General features: G+C 37.0%; 1 protein-coding gene across 1 annotated transcript in view; it reads left to right on the forward strand.

The window, feature by feature from the left end:
* The window catches only part of COL24A1 (collagen type XXIV alpha 1 chain), a 411206-nt gene that overhangs the window by 227454 nt on the left and 169004 nt on the right, over window positions 1-14748 (forward strand). The window contains exons 24-26 of the mRNA XM_045292047.1: window positions 4326-4379; window positions 10018-10071; window positions 11477-11530. Coding sequence (XP_045147982.1) covers window positions 4326-4379; window positions 10018-10071; window positions 11477-11530 — 162 coding nt within the window. The remainder of the gene's footprint in view (window positions 1-4325; window positions 4380-10017; window positions 10072-11476; window positions 11531-14748) is intronic.

Here is a 14748-nt window from a genome sequence, read left to right on the forward strand (position 1 = left end):
TCATTGAACTTGGGAAGTCTAGTGTCATTATTTACATATACATGTAAATAGTACAATAAACATATAATATATGCAGTATTTAAACAGTAATGTTTGTGTGTATGTTGTGTATTATACACACTATTCATACATATATGTACATATATATATCTCCCTTTTCTTCTCTGCAACATTCAGGATCCATGTGTCATTGCATTTAATAGTGTCCCACAGTTTTCTCCGGTTCCATTTGTCTTTCATGATCTTTTTTGTTCTACTTGTGAGATGAGATCATTTCAATTGTCTTCTACCTAAGTTCACTGATTCTCTCTCTCATGATCATTTTGCTTTGGTTGCTTGTTTTTATTTTGTCTATTGCACTTTTCTTCTCCAGAATTTCTGTTTAGTTCTTTGGTGCGGTTTCTCTCTCTTTACGGACATTCCCTAATTGCTCAAACAGCTTGCTCCTGGCTGCGTTTCACTCTTTCATTGTGTATTCCATTAGTAAACATACATTGTGTCAACATTTGTGACTAATTATTTCTCATTTCCCAGCTTTTCCATGAATAATTTCTGTCAAGTTCTGTTTTACTCTATGAGTGAACCATATTTTCTTCTTCCTTTCTATACTTGTACTTCTTAAAATAAAAAATGGACATTTGGGTATTGTAATGTGGTAACTCTTGAAATAAGATCATCTCCTTCAAAATGATGTTGCTTGCTGAGGGCTGCAGCTAATTCTCTATTTGCACAGTAACTTTTCCAAACTATAATTATGATATCTGTATTCCTTATTGTTTATGGACACAGTTTCCATTCAGTTATTTCTATGAATGGTCTATGACTTGACAGGAATTTTCTTAAAATTTTTTGGATTAAAAAGGAAATCTTGTTAAATTTTTATAAAATGCCACTGGGAAGGTGCCTGAGAGGGCCAAAATAAAAACAAGCCTCTGCACTTGTATCTTGGGGCACTGTCAGACTGACCAAAACACACAGTGGCAAACCTGTAGAGGACATCATTCTTACTGACCATCTCTCTCCAGTCAGCTGCTCTAACACCATCTGCCATTCCCAAGGCTGCACTTGAGTGGAGTCAGGGGTATGGTAGCTGGTTCACGCTTCCTGAGGCTCGGCAGTCTCTCTCTTCATCAACTGATTGCTTAAATTGTCTGACCAGTGTTCAGAATTTTAAAAGGTTATTATGATCGTTTCCCTTTAATGATTCTTTTGAAGATAGGATTGATACCTGAAATTTCTTACTCAGCCATATTTTCATGATGTTGCTTCCTCGTGTTATATTTATATTAGAAATTAAGTATAATTTTGAACAGATTACCTGTAGTGAATGTTGTAAATATATTTAGTTTACATTAATAGATTGTATGTTTCTGTTTTTAAATGGTAGAGTACCTTTTTGTTTGCAAAGTTGTGATCTGAAGAGACAAAAGTGAAACTGGCAATCTAGGTTTATGGCTGGAAAATATTATTTAAATCTCCTTTATGAGATCAGACTCCCCATAGGGTACCATTTTCAAGGAGAAGAGTAAGTTATCGCTTTTGCTGATCCAAATCTCAGTAACAATCTCTTTATTGCCAGTTAGAACCCAGTAGAGTAAATCTGGATAACATGATGGAAATTATAGTTTGGATAAATATTACCTAGAAATCATTACCTCAAGAGTGACTTTCCATGTTGAGGTCCAGATTTAGGATATTTTATAAAACTAAAAAGTCATTATTGGAACCAGTAAGAGCATATTTTGATTTTTTTCAAGTTAACTGGATACATTATATTGGTCAAAGGGGTAGTAAAGCATAACGTTTAGACATTTGACTGCAACCTGACTTGCTGAATATGACCTGTGAGCACAGTGCTCTGGCACTTGCTACAAGTGGCTACTGGTTGAAAGTACAGTCGTGTGCTTCATCATTTCCATTTGGGCAGTGCTCAACTGCGTACAGTTCTGTGGTCCCAGGATGTCATTATAGCATTCAGAAATCCAGATCAGAGAACGGTAGGTAGTAAAGGTAACAGCTTCCTGTACAAAACACATCTTTAAAAAATGTACCTTGTATCTTTCACGTACATTATATAGGCAAGCACAGGATTGTACAGTTTATGTATCACCTATGAAATATATGTCTTGATAGTTGAAATAGATGCATATGTTACCGGCATATGTATATACTGGACTGTATTTTCTATCTAAAAAGTTTTGCCATGTAACAATGTCTGCTTTGTCATGTAGGCAGACACGTCCAATCTTGAATGTTGTAGCATTATCTCTCTGTTTAATGTTCTTTTGAAAATATTACTGTGAAATGCATCATGGTTCCTGCAGCAAAACCAGAGCTCTTGACAGCGTTAGCAATAGTCAAAAGAGAATGATCGATTTGAAAATGAAAAGCAAGGTTATTAAACAGAACAAAGGTGGAAAATCACATAATGCTATCGTTCACAATTTAGGCATGACACACTCTACAACCATGACAACCCTCAAATACAAAGAGAGATTTCTGTAAGCTGTTAAAGATGAGCTCCACTGAAATCTGAAAAGCTAACAAAAATATGAGAGGTACCTCTGTCAGACATGGGGGAACTGCTGGGAATAGGGGCTGAGGACCAAACGCAAAAGTGAACCCCTCTCAACATTTAGGTGATCACTACAAAGACAAGATGCTTGCTCTAGATGCTTAAAGCAAAAAGCAAGACCCAACTATCATATGGTATATGCACAACCTCCAAATTATGTAATGTTCTGTTTGATAGATCATACCTTGGACTTTCAGCGATGCATGACTGGAGCTAAGTAGAGTCAAGACTGGAAGTGAACTAAACAACACCCCAGTTGTTCCCATGGGAATTTTAAATTCTAATAAAAGTCAGGAGATCCGTCAGGAGAAAGACAAAGTTTTCTGCTCATGTAAAGATTGACAGTCACAGAAATCCCCAGCAGCAGCTTTGCCCTTTGCCCTGTAGAGTCACCATGAGCCAGAATCAGTTCAATGGCAGTGGTAGTGGTAACCGATCCACTTTTACCATTCGGCTTTTAAATTAGTTAGTTCAGTGCTATCCCCTTAGATAGACCCTGTTGTATCACACCTGAATCCACCCTCAGCCATATGTTTTGTGCTGTTTGCTCCTTTCTCCTTATCTTGACCTTACATCCGATTCTAGAATGCTAACTTTGATGAGTCACGATGATGGAACTTCCTGTAAAGCATAATTGGCTCCGTGTTGCCACCCCTACGACGTTTCCACTTTGCTGTCAAGAGATGACTGAATTTTAACTCAAGCAGCTTATTTAATAAATCTTCTAATATACATCTTCCTCCTCTCCCTTGCCTTACATATAATGGACTTGTTCCTCTTCACAGACTTATGATTTTCTTAGTTTAGATTGTCCTTTCCCTTTATTTATCACAAACCAAACCATAAGAGTCAGCTCCATTATTTCTCCACAAGTCTCCCCAGGTTCTTGTAAATCTTTCTTGATTTATTTTCTTCTGGATTTAGAATAAGTACAATACAGTTAAAATTTTGTTGTCATCTAATAATTTTTCATCTCTGTTAACATCATCTTTAGAATTACTTAAAGACAGAATCTAAGAAAAGTTTACATTTTTCATCATTCTCCTTTGTTACATTGAAAATACTTATACTCATTGAATTTTATTCACAGTATCAATCGAATACAAATAAAATTGAGAGTTCAGATTAAAAAAAGATCATTTTATAGTTATCTTCCTTCATTCTAATTTAGTTGCTTGTGTTCTTGGTCAAATCTTCTATACTACAATTTTAATAATCCAGAGACTATTAATATGAATCATTTAAATTTGCTAATTCAGATTTGATTATCATAAATCTCCAAAATTATTTCTGTGATACCTGTGTTGGATAGATTATAGAAATAGTTTTATTCAGTAGTTGTACAGATTAAATCTTTAATTTTTATAATAGACTTTGATGCTTTCAATATTCTTATATTTTGTGTCCCTATGAAGTTGTTAGAATTTTCACCTTACAAAAGCGTATCATATAATATATGGTTAATGTTAAGTTTTAATTATTTATGCATAATTCCTGTTCTTTTCTCATCTCAATAAGACTTTTAGATTTTTATCCCAAGAAAAACATCTTAAGAGAATTTTTATTATATTTTAAAATACAATATTTGGGTAAAATGAACATTTTATAAATGAAAAAATAATTGGGAATTATGCTAAGATTTATGTGCAAGGTATGATTCTGAATGACCATTTTTCTGTGTAAGTTAAAATAAAGTATAACTCTACCAACTTACTTCAATATTCCTCTTTTTCCTTTGTTGTTTTAAAAGGGAGAGCGTGGAAGTCCAGGACCCCTGGGCCCCCAAGGGGAAAAAGGTGTCATGGTAAGAACCCAGTGATTTGAAAAGTATGTTTCCAAAGCCTAAAATAGTTGAAGCATTCCTGGGTTGGAATTGCCCTGACTAGAATATAAGAATTGAAATATATTATTTTTGAGTAAATTTATTTTAGCATCTTTTTTGTCTTCTTGAGTTTACCCTTCAGAATATTGTGTGGCATTAAAAATTATGGAAACCAGTTTAGTAAAAAAATTCTATACCTATGCCTTCATTATTGATATAGTTAGATTCCAAAGACCACATCATTATACAAGAACCAGCATTATCCAAATATGGAGGATGGCTACATCATCACATAACTGTAAATTCAATCATTATATAACTAACTACAAATTGTGGTCCACAGAGGTGACACAAAACCTTAACCATCACATGCAGCTTCAGGCCTAAGCATTTGTTATCACTAGAAGTATATCAGTAATGTGTTCAGCAGTCAGGTAATGTGAAATTTCATATCTGACCTGGGGATAATCTCTAAAATTTTAGAAAACTTCAGCACATCTAAAAAATATATCAAAATTAAAAATTGGCAGAAGACATGAACAGATAAAAGGCACTCAGGTGGCCAAACATGTGAAGAAATGCTCAAGATTATTAACTCTTAAACAGCAACAACAGCAACATCTGACACTGCCGTCATGTCCAATCTGACTCATAGAGACCCTATCAGAAAGCATAGAAGGGGCCCCCTGTGGGTTTTCAAGACTGTCAATTGTTACAGGAGTAGAAAATCTGGTGGTTTTGAGTGGGTGAGCTTGCAGTTATTGCAAAGCCCACTACAAAATCAGGGCTTCTTCATTAACAGAGAGATGAAAATCAAAGCTATAATGAGATATCATCCCAACTTGACAACAATGGCACTAATTTTAAAAATTAGGAAACAAAATGACAAATGATGATGAGATTATGAGGAGTTTAGGATTCTACTGGTAGGAATGTAAATTGCTACAATCACTGTGGCGAAAGGCAAGAAACTTCCTTGAAAAGCTGGAAATAAAGGTCCTGTTTGATCCGGCAATCTCATTAATAGGTACGTAGCCTAGAAAAATAAGAGCCAGGACCCAAATAGATGTACGCACACCCATGTTCGCCACAGCATTAGTCACAGTTGCAAAAAGTTGGTACAATTCAAAAATCTGCCAATTTTTAAATTGCCACCCAATGAATGAATGGGTAAACAAATTTTAGTACACACAGAATGGAATATTACACAAGATAAATAATGAATCTGCAAAACACCTTCTAACATGGAATAGAGCTGGAAGACATTAATACTGAGTGAAATAAGTCAACGACAAATATTGTATGAGGCCACTGTTATAAAAAGACAAGAAAGATTTACACGCAGAAAGAAACACTCTTTGATGGCTATCAGCCATCTGAGGAAGAGGGCAGGAAAATCACTAAAGAGTATATGTGTATTGACTTGGGTCTGGGTAAAGGCAATATACAATAAGAAGGAGGTCAACATCGCATCAACTAAGCAAAGAAAGACACCAGGAGATTCATAAACAGGTTCCAGTCCACCCATGCATGGGTTCTTAAAAAAAAAGTCTGTATCATTGAGAATGAGGGGGAGCAGAGCAGAGACCCACAGCCCACCTGTAGGCAATGGAACATCCCCCCACAGAGGAGTCACAGGGAAGGGATGAGTCAACCAGGGGGCAGTAAAGCACCAATGAAACACTCAATATTCCTCTGGTTCCTTGAGGCTTCCTCACCCCCCACTACCATGACCCCAGTGCTGCTTCTCACTTCGGACTAGACCAGAGCATGTACACAGGTATAGATAAGAGATAAGAGCTCATGACACATGGAATCCAGGGCCAGGAAAGGGAATAGTGATACCAGAAGGGAGGGGCGGGGGTGAGAAAAGGAGGACAAATCATAATGATTGACACATAGCCACACACCCCCTCCAGGGGGAAGAACAACTTAAACCATGGGGGAAGGGATACAGCAGTCAGTGTGAGATATGAAAATGTATTGTCTAGAAAAGAATGATAGCAACATATGTACAAATATGCCTGATACAATTGATGTATGGATTGTAATAACAGTTGTAAGAGCCCCCAATAAAATGATCTTTCAATAAAAAAACATGTTGAAACAAGTCTCTGCTATCCATAAATGACAGCAGATAAAGTCTATCCGTAGGACACTGATCTTATTCTTGTCACAGTACGTAAAAACAAGTCTAGTCCAAACTGCTTCTTTGAGAATAGCTGAACCATCCAAGGCAAAGATGTCAGCTCAGAGTTTATTTCATCTTTTTGTTTTTGACACCAAAATCATGATGGATGTTTAGAAGGACACAGGATGAGCATGAGGGCTTATTATGAAAATGAGTTTTTTAATTTAAAACAGTATTTAAGAGAAACATGATGCCAATGAAATTCCCTTCATCATGATTATGTATGTATCTGCTAATTCTTGGAGGGTAGAAAATGCTGTCCTTTGAGAATTTCGGTGGGAAACCTTGCCGTGTTCGTCCTATAATCCTGATCTGGCCCTACAACCACCAAAACTGCCATTCTGATGCTGTGTAAATTGAAGACTGCTAAATTCTTTAGAGAATGATTAGAGAGGTGGAAATGCCACCTTCAGAAGTGTATTGACCTTGATGGAGCACATGTATTTATACTATTGCATACACAGTCCTGCAATAACAGTACTAGCAAACACTAATAAATAAATGGATACATAACCAGGCATGCAAGCTAGACAGGTGTTGGATGGTTCTGACAGTTGGCATTTCTACATACATATTTGTATGTGTTGCAAATATATTCGTGTAGATAGTAGAACATGTAGAAAGCAAAATTTATACAAACTTCTTATCGAAAAGCAAACACTTTGAGGGCTTGAGTCCCTGGGCCTGGCTAATGTGGTCCGTAAAAATGCTCTCCATCCTACTCTGGCGAGTCCTGACTCGGGCCTTGAAACTTGCGAATGGCCACCTAAGGTGCAACTTTGGGTCTGTCCCTGCCCAGAACAGAGAAGAGTAAAGAAAAGCAATAACCCAAGGAAACAGTTCATCCAAAAGATTCACGCGCCACATAAACCACAGCTTCCGCTACCCTGAAACCAGAAGAACGAAATTGTACCGAGCTACCACTACCAATTGCTTTCTTTGGGCTCACAGTATAAGGTGCTGGATATGGCGAGAAAAACGTAGACCAAAATTCAAAACCATAAAGACATCCAGACTTACTGATTGTGTTAGTCTGGGTAGACAAGAGCAGTGGTTCTCAACCTGTGGGTCACGACCCCTTTGGGGGTCCAACGACCCTTTCACAGGGATCGGCCAATTCATAACAGTAGAAAAATTACAGTTATGAAGTAGAAGCGAAAATAATTTTATGGTTGGGACTCACCACAACATGAGGAACTGTATTAAAGGGTTGCGGCATTACGAAAGTTGAGAAGCACTGAGCTAGAGAAACAAATTCATAGACACCATATGTGTATAAATGAGGAGCTGATACCAAGGGCTGAAGTAGAAAGCAAATGTTTTGAGAATGATGAGGGAAATAAATGTGCTTGACACAATGGATGTATGTATGGATTTGATAAGAGTTGTACGAACCCCCAATAAAATGATTTTTTTTAAAAAGAAAGAGGTTTATATACAAGAGCAATTGAATATTGAGAAAACATGCCAGCCCAGTCCTAAGTTCGATACTAGCCCATATGTCCAGTACCAATCCATAAAGTCCTCTTCAGACTCATGAAACACATGCAATGACCCTGAATACAGGAAGGTCACAGGCAAGTGGGTTTCTAAGTTTTGTGGATCCAATGGTGGTATAAGCATCTCGGCGCTGGCAGGGGTCTCTATGTGGCTCCTCCAGTTCCCAGGGAACAGGGTCTATCAGTGTAGTGCCATGTGTCTTGTCAGTAGACTGTCTCTCCCGGGAGTCAGCATAGACAAAGAGTGTGTGTATGTCTCTTCTCCAAGGATGAAATCCAGGAGTTTCCAGAATTCTCAGGAGAAGGCCAAACCCACACAGAGGCCTCATTGGCTCTGACCGGATTGATAGACCCCTTCACTCTTAATCCTCTCAAGTCCCAAATTGACACCAGATTAGGTACCTACCACACTGGTCTAATAGAAACTGGTGAGACCCTCAAGACTATAGCCCTTAGCCACCAGCCTTCAAAATGCAACTGAAGCCACCTCCAGGGATTACCTTCCAGGCAAACAACAGGCCTCTAGAGGGCACAGTGAACCATTCCAGCCTTAAGGTCAGGATTTTCCCAAAAAGGAATTTCAGAACACCAGATGGGACCGAAAGGACAAATAGAAATGGGGACCATGGGCAGAAGTGCTGTTACACTGAGGGGATTGTAGCTAATGTCAGGGGGGGTGGGGGTGGAGGAACCACAACAAGGTTTCAGAAAACTAAAGAGGAAATGTCAGCTAAGGAGGTAGGAGATCATGAGAAGTAGGTGCATAGTCTGAAGAGAATTAGACCACACACACAGAAAAAGAGAGTTCTCTCAGGATTCAATGTAGTCTTCTATGTCTTCTAGTTTAGGTGACATATGTCACCCTGGTGCTCCATGAATTTGTGTGATGAGACTCTTGGAGAATTCATCTTATTTTCTTGTATTTTTAGGATAATAAAAATTGGAAATTTTTTATTGAGTTGCATTTTTTATTAAGCAGCTTCCAAATATGATAAGAAGTGAACAAATAATTATTATCAGTAGAGGAATCTTGCTTTCAGAAAATATTTGTGATGATGTAGTGTTGTATGATACTATAAACTCATTTTATCATTGTAATTTTTGTATTATCAGAAATGCTTCAAAATGTTGTTTTTAGATATCTCCAAGTGCTATCAGCTAGGAAATGTAGCATACATATAAGGTTAATTAATTTCAAGAGCAGATACTTCCACAGAGATTCTGAATCAATGCTAACACCACGAAGTGTTGGAGTCCTTCTAAGATTTGACAGACTAACTCATTTGGACTGATCGACTTAAGAAAATTGTACAATTCCCTGACCGGTCTAAAAATAATATTGTTAAATACCATAATGTACACAAGATATATTTATGTTTTCAATAATGCAACCTGTAGAAAGATGAGACACATTTTTTTCTTCTGGAATAGTCTGGCTAATAGTTTTACTTTTTAGGTAAAGGCCTTCCCATGAACAAATTTATAGTGTCTGTGTTAGCATGTGGACCCCGGTGGCATGGTGGGTTACATGTTGAGCTACTAACTGCAAGATCAGCAGTTTGAAACCACCAGTCATCCCAAGAGAGAGAGGAATCCTTCTGTGCCATCAAGCTTTCCAATGTCGAACACCCGCAGGAACAGACCTCCCCTGTTCTCCAGGATTGTTAGGAATCGGAACCAACTCGTAGGCAGTGAATTTAGTTTGGTTTTTGAAAGTACATAGAAGACTGTTTTTCCCCTATTTAATATGTTCTCTTTTGGTTAGAATTGTGTAGTACCTACAATCAACCCTCTTTTATCATGCAGAGAAAAGAGAGCTGTTATCAAGTTGTCACATTGTGTTAATATTTACACAGTAATTCACTTGTACTTCTTAAAACAATGCGGCCTGGTGAAAATTTTGTCTTTTATATTTTCATGTGAATTATAGGGATATCCTGGTCCTCCTGGGAATGCAGGACCCATGGGTCCGTTGGGCTTACCGGTAAGTATAGAAAAGATCATGTTTCCTTCTAGAACAACCTTTTAAAGTGAAAATCCATCACTTTCACTATGCTGTACTTTTTTAAAGAAAAATGAGTCAAATGTAAATTGAGAGTATTTCTAGTATCTTGAGCTTCTTCACTACAATTTGCTATAATGAGCGAATTTTTAAAAGTCCGTAGAAAAATGAAATTAAAAATAAGGGATTATTTTCCGTGAACTTTTTTTTTTTGAAGGGCCTCATGTTCTTTATTACTAGTTTCTAATAGTCAATACAACCAATTTAAATTCTGAAGCCCAAAACTAAAAATTCCAAATGTTGAAACTTTATTGTGAATAACCACATATAAGAAAAGGAAGCCGAGATCAAAAGGAGAAACAAGACCAATTGGATGAGCATAAATCACAAGCATAAATTCCAACATGTTGCATTAAAAATTCACAGCTATTCGCAATCAGATAAAATCCATTGGGGATAAATCTTCATTAAATAATATTACATTTCAAAATATTTTTTAGGAAAGATAATAAAAGCATATAGCCAATGAGATACATTTTACCTATTGAAATTTGACAGCTGTGATCTTAAATAAGATAAAGTTCAACCTTTATGTATCTTGAGTTGAAATTATTTATGGTAAGTTTTATGAAACTTCTGTTTTTAAAATAAGCCTGATTTTCTAATGTATTCCTGGATATATTGTTGTCGTCTTCACTTAGGAAAGAATACCTAGGGATTATTGTCAATCTCTTTAATCACATAAAAGAAAAAATAAACTTCAAATCCTATGATACTTGACTCCTTTTTAATGACTTAATTTTACATATATTTATAAATTTTGTTTTCTGATAGAGTTTTTTTTAAGATGGTAAGAAAAAATAGTAATTCATTAGCATTAACTTAATAAATAGCAAATTTATAGAAAATTCTTTATTTCAGGATTTTATGGCACATTAAATTAGGAATATTTTGTGGTATATTAATAGAAAAAAATGTGTATGTGACAGGATGTCGTACATGTGCAGAATAATGGGAGTAATGAGACAGGTGCCTTGCAGTGATAGCCACTGTTTCCTCATTGGACTAGGCTGGTTACGGGCCTTAGTGACTAAATGGGTGTCTCCTTCCCAACTGTCACTCCACATTCCTCCTGAAAACTACCTGCCTGGTCAATGACTATGTAGAGCTTCCTATTCTTTGCCTAGAGGAATAACATGTCTTCAACTTACAACACATCATAAGCACAGGAAATTGATGGAGGGAGGGGTGATCTTTGTTTGGTAGTTTGAACATATTTTAAGAGACAAATAAATTTTATTTTAAGAATTCTCTAAGATAATTAGATAAAACTCTGACTTACATTTCTTGAATTTTATTAACTGATTATAATATTTTTAACACATAGGGTCATGTTGGGGCAAGAGGACCCCCAGGGAGTCAAGGCCCTAAAGGAAGAAGAGTAAGTAATCTAATAAACATTAACCTCAAAATAAGTATTTTAAAAGGCTTTATAAAAAATTCTAAATGTCCAGTGAAGATAGTAGGAAATATTCTAGTATTAGACTTGGATATAGTCAAATTCTTTTCTATGTTATGAAATGAAATGAACTACCTACATCAATAAAAATGTGACTCATAATAGTTTGTACTTACTAAACCATATTTCTTTTTATTTTATTTTCAACAAATATCACTAACTTATATGGAATTCTTTCTTATTCCTAACTTCCAAATCCATTCTTTGAGATAATTCTTAATGTGATGATATTTAGTGAAATTAATTTCTACATACACAGACTCATATGGCAAGGAAAGGTAACATTGTGATAAAATACTAGCAATAATTAATAGAATGAACAGAAAGACACAAGAAGAGTTTGTTAGGCATCATTGAGTCAGTTCCAACCTAGAACGTTCCTATGAATAGCAGAAAACATTCCCCAGTCTACACCATCCTCCCAATCATTGCTGTGTTTGAACCCATTGCTGCAGCTATTGTGTCAACCCATATCATCAAGGGTCTTCCTCTTTTTGCTGACTTCCTACTACACCAACCAAGCATGATGTCCTGCTCTAGGTATCGATCCCATTAATAACTCAGTTGAAGAATGTGAGACAAGGTCTTGACATCCTCCCTTCTTAAGAGGATATTGAATGGCACTAGAAATGCCTACTACTTTAAGATTTTCTATATAACATTCAAAATGGATAAAACCAGACTTGTTGCCATTAAACAGATTTCTGCCTCAAAGTGTCCCTATAGAGCAGAGTGAAACTAACCCGTAGGGTTACCTTGACCGAGCAGGCTGTCATAACCTCCCACAGAAGGCCAGGTGGGTTTGAACCACTGACATTTTGACTAACAGCTCAGTACTTAATCACTACGCCACCAGGGTCCCTTGTAAAATGACAGTGAAACGCTCACTGTCATAGTCAATGCCTACTCATAGCAACCCTATGTAGGATTTCCGAGACTCTAGCATTTTAGAGAAGCAGATGGCCTCATCTTTATTCCACAGCATCGCTGGTGGGTTTGAACTTCAGACCTTGCAGACACCACTCCAATGTTTATCCCACAGCACACCATATATAATTCTGAAGTTCTTCTTAAAGAAACATATCATGTGCGTAAAACAGCAGTCAAAATTTGAGCTTATATTCAACATGAGCAATGTTTGGGATAGTCCAAGTGACAGGGCAGAGCTCCTCTGTGATTCCTTCTTCTGAAATACAGCTTATAACAAGGACAGTATCAAAATATTTTTTCACCAACTTATTATAAATTTTTTTTGTCAATAACAAGTTTCCCAATTGTGTAAGTCACAAAAATTGCTAGGCATAATTGGCTAGACCTCTGAATGATTTTAAGTTAATAGAGGGGTTAAGCAAAGGGTTATTTAATAGACAGCAATGAAGATAAGGAAATGCACATATACTGAGTCCAATTAAAAAGATATTTGTTCAGTGAATAAGGGCTGTTTTTTTCATTCAGAGATACTTTCCCTATTAATATGGACTACAAAGGTCAGAGAGATGGGCTTGGCATTCTCATAAAAGTATTTCTGAAAACATAGTGTGTTATTTATCTTAATGTTGTAGTTAATCATGTTTTTATGATCTTAGCATTTATAAGAAAAAATTGTTTTATATCATATCACCAAGGGCATTTATGATTAATCGCTCATTTGTGAATTTGGTTAACTCTTTAAGATTGTCGCATGCAAATAAATAACTTTACTGAACTTAATGATTTTGCATAGCTCAACTACCAGCTATGACTCCCACTGTAAGAATAGTGCAACCAATTTGAGATTTTCCAAAAGAAGAGTGGATTTCCTATTGAACCAGCCTCTAGTCGCCAAGAGGTTCCTGAAAAATGAGACGGTTTAGAGCAGGCACTTAAAAAAATAACCTTATGTCTAATTAGGTGTCTATTGTAAGGCTAGTTCTCTCACTTCCTTAGAACTTATCCTACAGCAGGTCTGCTCTCAGGAGTCAAAGCCGGCCCACCCCGCTGTTGACAATGCTTTTTAACCCCTTAATGACTTCTGTGACCACTGAGGTGAAATTTACACATGCTTGTTTAAAGCAAGGCTGTTAAAGTTCATTTTGTGAATCTCCTTCAAATGTCAAGTTTTCTTTGCCAGGATAAATTCATTTGCTCACAGAATTAACCTTCATTCCTTTTTTTAATATTTGAAAAATGTTATAAACTTAAACATAGTTCAATGTCATGGGTATCATCGGAGTGGGCAGATCAACCTTAACGTTTGAAGCCTTCATTTGGGGCCCACGGACTAGTGTTCAGGCTTTGGATGAGTCTGGACGGCAGTGATTTCCGTGCCATGACAGGGACTGTTCATTATGAGTCTTTCTTCATGTGACAGCCATTTCATCTGATTGTGTCCAAGAAAGGAAACCTACTTGCCATCTTTCAATGATATGTCTTTCCCCCCCTAATTTCTAAATGTTTAAGGTCTGAGGCTTAGGGCCCTTTTGAAGCTTAATCCTTATGGTTGCTATCATTTACATTAAAACAAAATAACTTCTAAATCTCTGTCCCTAGCCTCAGAAATTTCTGCTTCAGTGTGACTGATCAGCAAGTGTTCGACTCATTAGCTCTTGTCAACCCTCCCCTTTTACACTATACAAACTTATAGTCTCCCTCTATTCCACCAGTTACTCACTAACAAAACTTCAAAAAAAAACCTTGAGAAAAAGGTATGGGGGTTACATCTGACCTACGCTAGCTACACAAAGTATCACATAACTCCAGCTCCACGTCAGCTCAAGGAAGCTGGCCCTAAGACAGAGGTCAAACATGCCTCTACCTCCATCTTTCTTTACCCTCTTCAGACACTAAACATCCCTGCCAGGGCACTCTACTTCTCTACCCTATCAGATCATTAATCGCAGTGGCCACACAGAACTCACACCCAATACTCATGATTATGGGGTTTATTGGAGAAGCTAGCAGATTACAAAATGTTAAGGATACAGGTCTTTTTTTGTCTGAAGTCCCTCTTCTCAGCCATCCTGGCAGGCATATTTCTCTCTGCCCTTGGCTGCTCATCCATGTGGCCCCTCGGCCTGTGCCCTCTTCTGTGGACCGGGAAGCTCTTGCTGCCTCGTGGTCTCAGTGCAAGTCCTCTGCTCTGCCTCATGGTCTCAGTGCAA

The sequence above is a fragment of the Echinops telfairi genome, unplaced genomic scaffold (genome assembly GCF_000313985.2).
Source record: "Echinops telfairi isolate 266 unplaced genomic scaffold, ASM31398v2 ScPeMD7_443;HRSCAF=831, whole genome shotgun sequence".
Classification (NCBI taxonomy): domain Eukaryota; kingdom Metazoa; phylum Chordata; class Mammalia; order Afrosoricida; family Tenrecidae; genus Echinops; species Echinops telfairi.